Raw genomic sequence first — 16,439 nt, 5'->3', positions numbered from 1 at the left:
AGAAAGGGCGTACAGTGGAGTCAGTGGTTGAAATATATTGGACTGGACATATGTGGATCTGTAATTCTGAATCTCTGACTGTAGAATAGCCTTATACCCTTCATCTGTACAGGAGGGAGAACTAAGCTAGAATCAATTTAAGTGCCTGGTATGTAATAATAGAACTGTCCATGTGCTTTGCGAAAGCATTCTATGCCTGAACACAACAGAAATGCTGAATGGTTTCAGTTAATCTAGTTTCCAATATACAACAGCAAAATAACTGAATGCTGAATGGTTTCAGTATACAGCAGAAATGGTTTCAATTCAGGTCTGAATCTACTTGGAGAAAATCATGCTGAATACATTCTCTAAATGTCAGGTTAGAACAGAACAGAAATGCTTCAGGACAGAACAGAAATTTTGCAGCAGAAATGCTGCACGAACACATTCATCTGTCAGACAACAACTGCTGCTAGCATCAGCATGTACAGGGCAATCGATTTGTAGAAATGCAAGAAAATGAACCCTTTTCACCTGAGGCAGGGGAGGGGCGCGGCCGTAGCCGTGGAGGACGGCCTGGCGTGGCGGGCTTCGGCGACGGACGAGCGCGCAGAGGCGGACCGGAGCGGCGGGTGAGGGCACTACGGCGCGCGCAAGGCCGGCGAGGATGCGGCGGGCGCGGCGACGGCAGCGGGCACGCGGGGCGGCAGGCGCGAGGCGCGGTGTGCGAGGGCGCTACGGCGCGCACGGCCGGCGAGGATGCGGCGGCGTGTGCTAGGGCGGGCGCGCGGCGGCGGCGGGCACGCGGGGTGACGGCGACGGCGGGCGAGGACGGGTGACGGCGCGGCGGCTGCGGGCAGCAAATTTTGGGCCTGATAGTGGGTCCCGCTGTTTGCAGGCCGAGATTTGGGAGGCCCGTTGGAGTTGGGCTCTGATTCGGGTCCTCAAATTTTGCAGGCCGACTTCCAAATGGAGAAATAGGGGCTTGATTTTGGGCCTCCGGCTGGACATGCTCTAACTCCTTCTATATTCTAATCACATCATTTCGTCGTGATATTAATCTCGTTTGAGCCCCGTAACATGATAATAATACGTATTATGACAGTACAAATACTGTATGATTTTTTTAAATTCAAAAACGATAAAAAATAGTTAGTTAATGAGTGATAGTATATATGGGGAATAGACATGGGGGAATGGTTGGAGAGAAGAAATTATAGGAGGAGGAATTTTTTGTAGGGAGGTAGTAAAATATAGTAAATAGTACGTTTGGGGGAGTTGGATGTGGGGAATGGTTGGAGGCAGGGATAAAGACACATGAAAAGAGACCGGCCCCATCTCTGTCCCTCTCGCACGCCACTTGTTTCACAGGCTTGGCACTGTCGCGCTGCGCACACCCTGCTAGCTCTGCACGCCAGAGCATAGAGCATCCCAAGGCACAACATAGGGAAAGGAGGAGGCCATGGCGAGAGTATGCATGGTGCTTTAGAGCCCGTTTAGTTGCCAAAAATTTTCATCCAAAAATTTTCACCTCCCCTTTGAACACATGTATGAAGCACTAAATGTAATTAAATAATAAAACTAATTACACAGTTAGGATGTACACGACGAGACGAATCTTTCGAGCATAATTAGTGCATGATTAGCCATAAGTGCTGCAGTAACCCACATGTGCTAATGATGTGGTCAAATGCCTCAAAAGATTCGTCTCGCGGTTTCCAAGTAAGTTCTGAAATTAGTTTTTTAATTAGTGTCCGAAAAACCCTTTCAATATCTGGTCAAAGTTTCGATTTGACAATCAAAATTTTTTGTTTTTGGAACTAAACGGGCTCTTACCAGCATAGGTTGATCGTCCATCATGTTTGATCTAACATGAGTATATAATATTCAATCCTCTAATTTTAGGCAACAAAATAGTACACAATGATCTATTGTATGATTGATCCATCATGTTTTATATGCCCATACATACATTATTTAGCTAATAGACATACTAACAGATAGTCTATTGTATATGTTGTTTGTTCTGCCGTCTGTATGCTGTTTTCTAGAGTTTTACCGACAGCAATTCGTCTGTGGGTTGTAACGCGCGCGTTGCAGTTGCAACCCGATCACGGTGCAAAAGCGGACACAGGATAAACGTCTGGGGGTGCGTCGTCTGTTTCCTTCTCGTGGGTCTGTGTCGATCGATTAATTAGCACTGGCTCGCGACCAGAATTGATAGATCACCCACTACGACATGAGCGAAGTGGTCAGACTTCAAAATTTTTTGAGTAAAGTCTGTTTTGCCCTCTAACCTGCGATCGATTTTGAAAAACTTTCCCCAACTAAGAATCAGAAAACTACGCCATCTAACTCATTCCCATGGATCATTTCAAAGTGGCGATCTTGCTAATGTGACAATGGGTCTCACACCTCAGAATTTTTTAGAGGGTTTTCTATAAGATTTCTTATAGAAAAAGATTAGAGCTTGATTTCGTCGGTTTTCAGGGACGTATCTAATGAGAGTTTTCAAGGGGACATATCTAATGAGATATGCATGGCAGGGCCGGCCGGAAGCGGCCGACAGCGTGTACGGCGGGCCGTCAAGACGTCGACGCCGTGGGACTGCGGGCGCCGGGCGGGAGACGATCAGTCAGACGAGTAGGGAAGGGAAGGGGCGGAGGTGTTCAAGCTGCTCACCGAGCTTGTTTTGGACTGAGCCTTACGCGACACATGAGAGCGGGCAGGACTTCAGGGCCCATAAAGGAAGTACAGCCCACTCATGCGAGTATGCGGCGCCTCCATTCTCGTCCGTGCGCTACAAAAACCGAGGTCATGTTTACTTGGGTCCGTAAATTTTTTAAAATAAAATATTTTCATCTTTGAAACATTAAATATAGACTAATTACAAAACTAACTATAGAACTCGTCTGTAAACTACGAGACAAATTTATTAAGACTAATTAATCTATCATTAGCATATGGTTACTGTAACAATTTAATGTCTAATCATAGTCTAATTAGACTCATTAGATTCGTGTCGTAATTTACAAACAAACTATGCAATTATTTTTTTATTTCGTCTAGATTTAATACTACATGCATGTAAGATTTTCATTCCATGTGATAGTTTTGGAATTTTAAATTTTGCAACTAAACAAGATCTTGATATAATTATTTTGATGTCAGTAAGACCTCTTTGTTCAGAGAATCATTTTAACTGTCGTGTCCGTTAGTAAATTGTACAGCTTTGAATTGGTGTGGAGTACGGTGAGCACTTGCCCAACAAAAAAAAAAGAAGCAAGGAACACCGTACCGTACCTCAACGTGGCCCAGCCCACAAAACTACCAACAAGCCCATTAAAACGTGCGTCCAGCCATGCATATGAGAAGCCCGTTTAGGCCTCGACACAATAGGCACTATTTTTGATAAAACGGGTAAGGGCTTACATTAGTACGTGTCAGCGGTTTCATAGGTCATCTCATGTAATGCCATATTAGATTTTTAGTGATGTGGAGGAGTGGGAGCGTGGTGAGAGAAAAAGGTAGTTGTCTCGCGAAACAACCGTCTCATATGCTAAAATTTAGAAGTATGAGACTACTTCCCAACCATTGTACAAGTTGTTGTTGCCATGCAACTCAAAATATTTCTTTATTTCAGCTACAAATTAAGAGATGTGGTATAGTTATGAGACAACTAAAAAGACAAGTTATTGTAGAAGTTATAGGTCGACTCAAGATTACGTGTCATTACATAAGACCGCCTTTAAGACGATACCAATGTACTTGCCCTAATGCATTAGCTGGCGAGCTGAAATTGTGATGGGTAGAATCAACTAATTTGATAGCTGCTATATTCAGCTAGTTAGAAGAATTTTAGTTGCGCATTAGCCGATTCTGGATCCATCCTAGCTAAAATTAATTACTTGAAGATTAGCTGGTGGATGCAATAAACCATTAATAGTATCATTATCCTGCTTATCCGGCGGGACCCGGTCATAAATATCCCATGAATGTTAGTGACAGAATACCTGAACAGACACGGACATAATTTGCTGCGTGATGAGATACTACATGGTTCGACCAGACTGGCGGAGACCGTCGATATCAATCTACTGTACGCCTCCATTATTGCTCGTCCATGCCTCCATCTCCATGGACCATGGGCATGAATTGATGGAGGAAACTGAATGGGATTCAAGTCTTATCTTATACGGAGTTACTCCTCTATAAAATGTCCATTCGAATGGAGACGATGAAGGCAGAGAGGCTAGCACAGTATCCTGCGATGAAGTTCTCTTCTTGGTTGTCTTCCCTGCAGCTGCAGGCCATGTGCGCGCTGATGGCGATCCTCGTGGCCATCACCGTCTCCTGCTCCGTCGTCGTCCACTGCTCCAAGGTTGATGAAGAAGACTCCAACGCCCCCATCCATGGTACGAGACTAACCAATTACTCGAATGCATTTTAAGAACCACGAATTAATCGATCCTCTTCGTTCTAAATCATTTTAGCAGTCGAAAGCTTCTTGTTCGATGACGGTGACGAAATTAACACACGCTTCGCAGGTGCTCCCGTAGCTCATCATCATCTGGACGGAGGTCGCCGGGGCTTGGCGCCGCCGCCGCCGCGCGGCGGCCCCCCGCGCGCGTACTTCATCGTGCCGCCACCCCCGCCTCCACAGCGGCGCCGCGTTTAGCACCTGACCCGGAAGATGGGACGGATCGGAGCTTGAAGCAACGCCAGCGATTAGTGTCGTTGGCGGTGGATTGGCGATGACGATCCCTCGTCACGTTGTTTGGTTAGTTCGGCATCCGGTGGTGTCACTATGGCCAATATCAATGTAAATGTTACAGGAGTATAGTAATAAATGTTACATCGTATCAGCAAATTAGCTAATATGATAGAATCGTTTATGAGGAAAGAGAATGATAAGTTTTATAGAACTAGGATTATACCCGTGCGTTGCTACGAGCAACGAAAGGGCAGCCAATGCAATACATAAATATTAAACAAACTAGTAAGATGGCCCGTGCAAATAGCGTGGGTATCTAATTTTTATATATGCTAATTTTAAGGCTGCTTTTGCCTTCAAGTTAAATTTACTCAAGTAAATTTGTTTCCTAGTTTTATTGTCATTGTTTTTCCTAAATCGCTAAGGTCAACGTATCATCCTTTTACCATCATATTTCATGGCACAAAACATGAATATGATAAAGGGAACATCCTTTTATGTGTCTGGATTATTTTTAATATTTTAGATTAAAAATATTAAAAAATTCCAGAAAATGGCTGCCCACGACTTCACACTGGAAATGATCAGGCCATTAATTCCAAGGCCAGCTGTCTCGGGCCGCCCACACTACGAAAAATGGAGCCGTTTTTTCTTTTTTATATTTTTAAAAAATAAAAATTTCTAAAATATATGTTCGTTTTGAAAAATTTCAAAAATATCTCCCGGTCGCCCCCCATAGGGCGACAGGCCCTAAATGTAATTTTTTTTCTTCAAATTCGCAACGAGGTCCCTGACAAAAAAAAGGGCCTGTCGCCCACCCAATGGGCGACAGGGGCCTGTCGCCCACACAGGGGCGACAGCCCCCTGTCGCCCGTTGGGGGGGCAACAGGGTCCCCACACCCTATATAAGCCCTGGCCGCCATATGCCGCCATCCACTTTGTCATTTGAGCCTAAAAATTCAGAAAAAAAGAGAGGGATGAGGAGAAGAAAAGCGGCGAAGCTCTGACGAATTGCGTACTTGTGATCTACCGGTAACTTCCGTATGAATCCATTGATATTGTATAAAAATTTAATTTAATTAGCGGATTAGCTGAATTAGATTTGGTGCTTTAGAACACTCGTTTAGTATTACAATTTCAATACTATTACAGACTTGTTTTTAAATTAATTATGAATTAGAATAGAATTATGAAAGTAACTTATTGATATTGCAGCATAAGGCAATGGCTGCCTCCAATTGTGGAGGATTTTCATGGACCGAAGAAAAATCTAGTATAATACTTGATATCATGACACATCTTGTTATTAGTAAGAAGTTGGATCTGTCAGCGGATGGTACGATAGAGATGGTGTTGTCCAAAGTAGTAGAGTTTAAAGATTTCACATTATTTCGAGGTATTACGACGCAAGATGTAAATGGACACCTGCTAGAACGTCGGAAGATATACATGAGAGTATGTGAACTAGCGAATCATCCTAATATCATTGGATTCTTACAAAGTTTTTGTAAGATATGGATGCGGCAAGAGGTGTATGAGATGCACATTAAGATAACTCTCATTCAGTTGTAATCCCGTCCGTTATTTCGAATCCATATTTATGAAACAGTAACATTATTTTTTAATTATATTCTAGGATTACCCCGAGGATACGGAGTTGATTAACAAAACGATACCAAATTTCCGTAAATTGGTATGTATCTTCGGTGGTGGACTTATGCCGCAAACTAGACGAAGGATGCGGATAAGATCTTCGGGTGATAATACTTGGCCTGCGCAAGAATAGATGCCCGGAGGTTCGTCAAGTCATGTTGCACCACCTGCAGCACAAACTTGTGTTAACTGGGATGACGACATGGATGACTTCATGCCCCCCAAACCATGTGTAAGCATCTAGGCCCTCAAGGTATGTTTCGGTGATTAATGACAACCATTATTGCGACTAATGAGTTTGTGCAGCTTAATGAATCATTATCACTCATTTGGTCATATGTCAAAAGAGGCCCCTCAATTTCATTATTCAAAAAGGCGATCTCGGTATTCAACTCAAGATTATAACAAGACTAAGGATCTTTCTAGTACTAAGTGTCACAAGATTGAGAAGGACACTTAGATTAGTATAGGTTTTATAGTTTTGTAGAGGTCGCACTATTAAGAGGAGTTAAGGCCAGGTAACTTGAGCATGGACATGATCTTTCAAAAATGGATGCACACTATGGTCACTCAGGTTCTTAGAAGTTCAAATAAGTGGTTTTCAACTCATATCTCAAGAATATTTGGTTTTCATTCAAGACTCAAATCAGAAAAGGCAAAAACAGAAAAAGTTCAATACACCGGTTTAACCGACGCTGACCATTTTCTATACGTCGGTTAAACGCTGTGATCAGTGTCTGGACAGTATTAACACCGGATTAACTGATGATGTTCAAAATTAACGTCGGTGCAGTTGTCCAGAGAGTTGGTTTTTCTAGGGTATTTCAAGATTATACTCACCGGTTAAACCGACGATTTGATTTGAGTTAACGTCGGTGCAGTTGTCCAATGAGATGGAATTTCAGTTGATCAGCAGGACAATCACACTCACCGGTTAAACTGATGAGTCGTCGGTCAATCAGGCCCTCACAGTAACGGCTAGTTTTTCAAATGGGCAAGTTACATTCACCGGTTGAACCGACGATGACTTTTGGAGGGACGTCGGATTAACCGGCGCTACGGACTATTCTGGCAGCTTTTTCCCCAACGGCTCTATCCGTGTGAGCTGCATATATATACCCCTCCAATGGGTTATTTTGCCACTCTTGACACCAGGCAACATCCATACACTCATACTATAGTCAAGAGCCACCTTGAGCTTCATCTTCCATTAAATTGATCATTCAATCATTCAAGAAGCAATGCTAAGGACTTGAGTAGAGAGAAGCTTGTGTGCATTCGTTCTTGGTGATCGGTTCTTGCTCAAGTGAAGGCCCTAGCTTGTTACTCTTGGTGATTGGCATCACCTAGGCGATCTTGGTGATCGAGGTGTTTCTCGCGGAGCTTGCCAAGGATTGTGGGAGCCCGGAGAAGAAGATTGTACGTGGCTTGATCTCCACCACGCCGGGATGGTGAACGAACACTCTTAGTGAGCGCCCACGTCTCGGTGACATGGGAGGTGACAAAACTCTTTGTGAGTGTCACAACATGGATTAGGGGTGTGTGCCAACACATCGATACCACGGGAAAAAATCCGGTCGTCTCTTGTCCACTCTCTTTATTCAAGCATTTTCTTTCATGCAATTTATTCATGTGCTTGACTTAGAGATCATAACTTAGCTCGACCTTGTTAGGCTTTACTTCTCGTTATATCTCTCATAGCTTGTGTAGGTAGCTTAGTTATCCGGTTGGTGAATTGGTGCCTTACTAGCATTGCATAGGTTAAGGTTGCTTTATTGTGTTTTAGAAATTGAAAAAGGCCCAATTCACCCCCTCTTGGTCCATCGATCCTTTCACCATGTCCTCCAACACATGATGTTCCTCCCCCTATACATGAACCTAGAATCAGAAAGGAGACAAAGGGAAAGGCAAGAGGTTCGTCAAGTCATGTTGCACCACCTGCAGCACAAACTTGTGTTAACTGGGATGACGACATGGATGACTTCATGCCCCCAAACCATGGCCTCCAACACATGATGTTCCTCCCCCTGTACATGAACGTAGATCCAGAAAAGAGAGAAAGGGAAAGCCAAGAGGTTCGTCGAGCCATACTACACTATCTGCAGCACCACCATCTGTCAACTGGGATGACGACCTAGATGATTTCATGCCATGATCTATAACATATGATGTTCATCGGTTTAAGATGTATTCGCATTTAGTATTGTTAATGTTGTATTATGCTTGTATGTATGTCTCGTACCTAATTTGCATTCCTTGGACATGTATATAATGTCGAGTTTGAATCGTACTTAGTCGTAATGGAGCATCGAAGTATAAACATGTCACTAGAATACTAAAAAGCACACATTTAATTAATATAACGATAAGAAATAAGAACTAAGAAATGCATTATATAATGTGAACCATCAAATTTTACATCATAATATAACGATAATGAAACACACATCACACATGCAGTGGCATGGAAGAATCCGTTGCAAACTACGGTAAACAGATTCCGGACTAACCTAACATGTCTTAGGTAAATTTAAAAAAAAACAAAACAAACACAACGATGCAGCATGTCACTACCACTAGGGTAGTCCTAGTAGCCGTACCCCTACGTAGCAAACTGCGTTGAGACTTCTCTGCAGTATCCACCCATTGCAGGTGGTGCAGGCGGTGGTGCCGGAGGCGCAGGGACCTTCTTCTTGTGACAAGGGCAGTTGCAGTAAGGAATAGTGCATGGTTCATCCTGTGAACCGGCAGCATTGCTGGTATCATCAACTTCGTCGTCTTTGTTACCCTCGCTCACTTCCTCATAATGGTTCACCTTGCATTCCAGATCAAAGATCTTTATCTGGAGGTACTCGATGAACTCCTGAACAGAATCAATTTGTGCAGGATCGACCCACCTAGTAAAACCACAGTTTTCTAGAGCATCGGAAGACTGCAAAATAAATTTCATGTAAGGTGTTTCATTGAAGATAAAGAAATGGAAGAACCGAGTATTACCCATGCTGCCTCGACCATGCATCTGTCTGCTCGAACTGGGTCATTGGGGATCCGGCACGTACCCTCATCAGGTAAGTCGAGCAGTCCGTCTCCATCATGTTGCAAAGGCGAAACTACATCCATTCAGTAAAGGTACAGTTAGAAACGCATGAATTATCTTACGAATATGAATATATATACATATGCAAATATGATTAAGAGACTCACCGCGCCAGCTAGTGCCTCCACGTGGTTTTGGGTGCACAACCTCTTAAACAGGTTCTTAAGATCCTTGTTCTTGAAGTGGTCATAGAAGTTTGCACCCATATGCCTAATGCACCACCTGTTTTGGACATCGGGCCACAATGGAGGCGTTGTCGCAGTTCCATGTTGCAATTTCAGTATTGATTGCAGCAGACCGGCATGCCTATCACTAATAAGGCACACATCTGGGCGTGCAGCAACAACATGAATCTTCACTCGTTCAAGGAATAAATACCAACTGTCTATGTTCTCATTCTCAACAAATGCAAATGCAAGCGGAACTATTTGGTTGTTGCAATCTACACCGATTGCGGTGAGTATCTGACCTTTATACCTTCCAGTCAAAAATGTGCCATCAATGCAGATCACCGGAAGACAAAACTGAAATGCTCTAACACAAGCACCTATGCAAAAGAAGGCTCGTTGCATAATTCTTTGTCCCCTAGTCACGGCTGGTATGAGGTATGTGTCATAAAAGCTTCCTGGATTTCTAGCAGCAACCTGGGATAACATACGAGGTAGGTTATCATATGATGCCTCGTATGTGCCGAACCGCATCTCGAACACCCTTTGTTTAGCCCGCCATGCCTTCAAATAACTGATGGTGTACTGGTAAGTCTGCTCAATATGTCGAACAATCATTTTTGGCTCATAATTAAGGTTGTCCATAATAAACCCATACATTTGCTTTGCAACAAAGTCGCATGATATATTGCGATGTGAGGGAAGAACTTCTGACAGCAAACAAGTATGCTATGTCACAATGGAACATTTCCAGTTGGACTTCCATTTTCCCTTGAATGCATGTACTCGCCATGGACATCCATCATTCACACACTTCACCTCATATTCTTTACTGCCAGACTTTACGACTCTGAATTCTCGTTTCAATGATATTGGCCATAGTCTCACAGCATCTTTTACGGCTTCAATGTTTGGATATGTTACACCTTGCACTACCTCATTCACTCTGTACTCCCACTCCTGATTTCGTACATCTTCTGCGACATGACTGCCAAAATCTTGCTCCTTCCACTCTTTTGGCAATGAGTACTGCTCGTCATCAGATGAGCCCTCATATTCGTCCATCTCTATTGCGGTTTGGTCTTCTGCCTCCATCTCGTCCACAATGCTATGTATCCTCTCTCCCTCATCAGCAAGGCCCTGTGGTCCCATGTTTTGGTTCTCTGTCTCTTCTGACTCATCTTGCTCAACATAATTGGTCTCTCTTCGAATACTCGGAGTTCCTTGATCTGCACAATGTTGGATTTCATTTTGTGTCTTCTCCCGGATTTGAACAAGAATGGCCAGAGGCCACCCACGCTCTAGAGCTGCTTGCATGTACTTCTGCCAGGCATCAGTGCTTTATATCATTAATTCCCATAATTCACTTTCTACCTCCCAATTAACAAGAGACTGGACGGTGATCACATGTGTCAACGGATCAACACGGAACCCACGCTGCAGCCACTTACATATAGAACCAAAACTTCTTTCCAGAGGTTTATCTATGGCGCTAGATGTGCACTTAAAGGCAGAAAGATCTACTCCATTTGGCCCATACATAACATTGTAGTCACCATAAGATACTTGAAACTGCATCTTGCTCGACATATCTGTATATCACATAATACTTATCGAGTTATACTCTTTACTTCACTACCTTATTCAATAATTCGTAAAAACTAAGTATGAAATTCAACTACAACGTATAAGTATTCATAAGTACATGATGACACTCAAATTCTATACTGCATATATCAAATTCTATTCTAAATCATAATTAATTTATAAACACGTCTCTAATAGTACTGCAATTATAATAATAAATGCGTAGTACTAATTTTCTAAACTAATTTACTACTACGTAACTACAAACTAAAGTATCATTAAACTCCTACTTAAATGGTTCTACTATAATACTGATTAAATTAAATTACTCATCCCTACTTAAATTACTCCTACTTAAATGTGTAGTACTTAAATAGAAAAATATATAAACTAAATGTACTAACCTGCAGATCACAAGTGCTGAATCCGGCAGGGCTTCGCCGCTTCCCTTCTCCTCACGCCTCTCTTTTTTTCTTGATTTTTGGTGGAATTTTCGGGCTCAAATGAGGAGGGAAGGAGGGGTTGGAGCTTATAAAGGGGATACCCCGGTCGCCCGCGGGGGGGGGGCGACAGGCCCCCCTGCCGCGCCCGTGGGCTGGGCCCACCTGGTCGCCCGAGGGGGGGGCGACAGGACCCCCAGTCGCCCGTTGGGAGGGCGACCGGCCCCCTTTTTTTTCCAGGGACCTCGTTGTAAATTTGAAGAAAAAAAATTACACTTAGGACCTGTCGCCCTATGAGGGGCGACCGGGGGTATTTTTGAAATATTTCAAAACGGACATATATTTTTGAATTTTTTTTAAAGAAATATAAAAAATAAAAAAGCTCAAAAATGGAGAATACGTTTCGGGCTAGGCCCGTTTGTTTCAGTCTAGGCCTGATTTCGTTAGCCAAGCCCGTCAGTAAGTCGATCAGGCTGGCCGTTTCAGGCCGGTCGTGGACAGAATTTGGGCAATGGGCGGGGGTGGGCCGGGCATCAGCTTGTTCAGTACTGCTGGCTACAGCAGGCGGGCAGCGAGCAGTGGAATGCAAGAGGCCGTATGAAAATCTGCGTGTGTATTTGTTTTTTTTTCCTTTTGAATTTGAACATGTAGCAAATTTGAACGCTCTATATATCCGTATAAATTTCGTTTCTTACAATGTCTCTTAAGAAAACGTTGTTTTTCTTTTCCTGCCCACACTCCAAAAAATGACTAGCCCTGCACACGGGAATGGCTTCTGCATGTGGTATATGTTACGCTCAACAAGCATGTGCTGCTTTAATATTAGTCCGATTTGCTCATACAATAGTCAGCGCCCAAAAGGAACTGCAGTAAGAATTTTTGACATTAAGGTTTACTGCAACCAATGCAGAATCATGAAATGATCCAATTAATTGACAGACACGTAGCGCAGGAATTCATCATTCATGTGTGTATGCAATACAGGACTGCTGCACCCTTCAGATCCCCATTTGGCCACTGCAGAGTAAAGAATTCTTCATTCATGTGCGCATGCTAAAATGGAACTGCATTAGTAAAGAAAATTTGACATTAAGGTGTACTACACCCATGGCACCATAATCACGAAATGATCCAATCGACATCGTCACATACCGCAGCAATTCATGTGCGCATGCAAAATGCAGGACCACCGTGCCTTTTCATCAGTTCCCCATTACAGAAAACACCGAGCTCAGGAGCTTCAAACAACAAGCACCGCGTGCGGCACGGCAAGACAAACACCAAGCTCAATTGCTGATTCAGCCAAAGCAACTGCAAACTTACTCCTAGGCTACTACTAGACCCTGCCCAGTTCTTTACAAAAGCTTCTGAACATTAGCATAGACAGACATCTAGTGAAACAAAAGCATGCCTGCAGATAATCAGAAGGAGATCAGGAGCACCAACGTTGAACAACTACTAATAAGAAACCTGATGATAAAGTAGTACTAATAGACAGGAACACCCAGCAAATAGATGCCTGTACTAGCCCAACTGAACAGGAACCGAGGTCTGAGCATTTCTCATTTGAGCAATCCCCACATAACTTAGACACAGAGGGATTGCATGCGAACATACAGAACCAGCATGCTAGTGGCCAACAAACTGTAACCCAGCTTGGTGCAAACGAGCCTGCTCAAGAACCGGGGGTGGCGGTACAAGACACAATCGATGATTTGGCATCATTTATCAACTTCATTTCCTGCACACCCCCAACACCAATTCTGAACACGCCACCACCAGCCAACCCTTTACCCCAGCCTGAAACACATACAGAGACAAACACAGCACAGCGGAAGAGTACTCGCCTAGCTAACAAAGCAAAGCTTCACCCAGGAAAAGACAGTGTCCAATTAGCACAGAGAGTGTTGATCAACAAGTTGGGGGAATTATCCCCTGGCGTGAAGGAACAAACTAGCTCTAACTCTGATTTCAATAAACTTGCGCAGCATCTCCCACAGCCCCTGACGGGCGCAAAGATGGAAGCAATCAAGACATGGGTGGAGATAGGGAACCAGCCCAGGAACAAGAGGAAAAGCAGGGTCCTGCCAATGCCGGGAACAGCAGCGGCGGCGCAGGAAGCCTGATGGACGGTGATGGGCTTCCCCCATCAGTTATCGTAGTTGTCTTTGTATTTCTTCCATGTTAGGGCAGACGGTTCAGAACTTATTTTGGTTTGTACTACTTATTCGGCCAGCAATTTGGCCTTGCGGCTTCAGCGATGTTCTGGTCGGGTGGTGCCCGACATCGACGCTCACGAAACATGCCGAACCAGCAGCTCAACGTTTCCGTAGATTTATAATTGGCTCTAATGCCCAGCAAGGAAGTCCTAGTCAGCAGCCTGAACTTTGCATTCACTCTCCAAGTGCAAGTTGTCAATGTTTTGTTTATGTCACAGAAAAATTGTAATATCCTGTGTTGGAATGTTCGAGGGCTCAATGCGGCAGCACGGAGAGCGAGTGTTCGCAACACGGTTCAATCGTCAGGAGCAACCGTTGTTTGCTTTCAAGAAACAAAAATTGCTCACTAGACGACACGACTAATAATGGAAACCCTTGGCCAAGATTTTGCGACAAATTACGTGACACTGCCGGCAGATGGTACTAGAGGAGGCATTCTCATTACTGCGTCAGACAAACATTTCAGCCTACAGGCCACACACAACACTAATCACACGGTGTCCGCCACCATCACTATGAAAGCTGATGATACATCTTGGACACTGACAGGGGTGTATGGACCGCAAAGTGACCAGGAAAAACTTTTGTTCCTTGATGAACTCAAAAGCTTAAAAGACCAAGTGCTGGAGAGGTGGCTTATAATTGGAGATTTCAATCTCATCTACAAGGCGGAAGACAAAAGTAATGACATGTTAGACAGACGCATGATGAACAAGTTTAAGCAAGTGCTAGATGAGAACCAGCTAATGGAAATGGATTTACGAGGAAGGCATTTCACTTGGAGTAACGAACAAGACAATCCGACGTTTACAAGGATAGACCGTTTCTTTGGTACACCCGAATGGCTCACCATTTTCCCAAACATCGACTTACATGCACTTCCTACCATGGGATCAGATCACTGCCCATTGTTGTTAGTAGGGGATGTCGCCAGACAACACTACAGGGGTTTCCGCTTTGAGTCGTTTTGGGTAACGATGCCGGGTTTTATGGAAACCATTCAGGAAGTGTGGAGCCAACCAGTAAACACACAAGATGCCATACTACGAATCCACGTCAAACTCATCAGAGCAGCAAAGGCTCTTAGATTATGGAAACGACATAATTTGGGCAACCTTGCTCTACGTTTAGCCATAGCAAACGAGGTCTTGCTTTTCCTCGACACAGCACAGGAACAAAGAGCTCTCACTCCTGAAGAACTAGAATTCCGCCGTTATTTGAAAACTAAAGCGGATGGTCTTGCTGCGATACAGCGTTCACGGGCAAGACAACACTCCCGCTTAACTTGGATCCGTAACGGGGATGCATGCACATGGCTTTTCATGTTACACGCAAATAACAGAAAAAGGAGACTGCACATTCCGTCATTAAACACCAGGAACGGTATTTCCACCAACCACCAACAAAAAGAAGAGGCAATTTATGAGCATTTTGTCAACCTGCTGGGACAGACACAAGAGCGATCGCTTAGTCTAAATTGGACACACTTGGGATACCACCCTCACGACCTACACGAACTCGAGGATCTTTTTGAGGAAAGCGAGATTTATAAAGTAGTCATGCAATTACCAGATGAAAAATCGCCAGGACCCGATGGTTTTATTGGCCTGTTCTACAAAAAATGTTGGTCGATCATAGGACCTGATCTAATTGCAGCATTACGAGCTTTCCATTCCCTGAGAACCAGACGAATCGAGTTGATTAATGAAGCGAACATCATCTTTCTTCCAAAAAAAGAAGGAGCAGCTGATTTATCGGACTTCCGACCGATTAGCCTCATCAACAGCCTCGCCAAAATAATCACCAAACTGCTGGCCGACAGATTGGCTCCAAGGATGAATGAGCTGGTTTTAGGAAGCCAAAACGCCTTTATCAAAAAACGTTGTATTCATGACAACTTTGTCTACGTGCAAAGTGTGATCAAGGCTTTACATAAACCAAAGCGGCCGGCCCTATTCATAAAGTTGGACATCTCTAAGGCATTTGATTCTCTAAGCTGGGTTTTCCTCCTCGAGGTGATGAAGGCGTTGGGTTTTGGCCAAAAGTGGAGAGACTGGATCACCACGCTACTTGCAACTTCATCTTTAAGAGTATTGCTCAATGGGATACTCGGGAAAAAAATTCAAACATGCTCGAGGAGTACGTCAAGGCGATCCACTATCACCATTGCTTTTTATCCTAGCCATCGATCCCCTTCAAAAAATAATAGAGCTAGCAGCCCAAAGAAACGTGATTCACCAGGTCCTCCCAACGGCGGCAAGATTAAGATGTTCCCTATATGCAGATGATGCAGCCCTCTTTGCAAATCCGGACCGTGAGGAATTGAGTCGCATCGGCCAGCTGTTACAAGTTTTTGCAAGATGTTCGGGACTAAAGGTCAACTTGAACAAAACAGAAATATTTCCGATTCGATGCACCGAGGATCTGGTGTCCGACGCTTTGATAGATTTCCCTGGGAAAGTTTCCTCATTCCCCGGCAAAACCTGGGCCTACCGCTACATACTCGCCAGCTCCGTAGGGTAGATGTGCAGCCGCTCCTGGACAAGATTGGGAACAGACTATCAGTGTGGAAAGGGGAAA

At 43.9% G+C, this 16,439-nt stretch overlaps 1 protein-coding gene across 1 annotated transcript; it reads left to right on the top strand.

Moving 5' to 3' along the window:
• The first annotated feature begins 4,126 nt into the window (after positions 1-4,126).
• On the top strand, positions 4,127-5,241 carry LOC120706214. The gene is made up of 2 exons (XM_039990795.1): positions 4,127-4,397; positions 4,530-5,241. Exons 1-2 carry the CDS (start codon positions 4,199-4,201, stop codon positions 4,658-4,660), a joined length of 330 nt encoding a protein of 109 aa, XP_039846729.1. The 5' UTR covers positions 4,127-4,198; the 3' UTR covers positions 4,661-5,241.
• The last annotated feature ends 11,198 nt before the right edge of the window (positions 5,242-16,439 follow it).

The sequence above is a fragment of the Panicum virgatum genome, chromosome 5K (assembly GCF_016808335.1).
Source record: "Panicum virgatum strain AP13 chromosome 5K, P.virgatum_v5, whole genome shotgun sequence".
In the NCBI taxonomy this organism is placed as follows: Eukaryota; Viridiplantae; Streptophyta; class Magnoliopsida; order Poales; family Poaceae; genus Panicum; species Panicum virgatum.
This window is presented reverse-complemented; position numbering and strand designations above follow the sequence as displayed.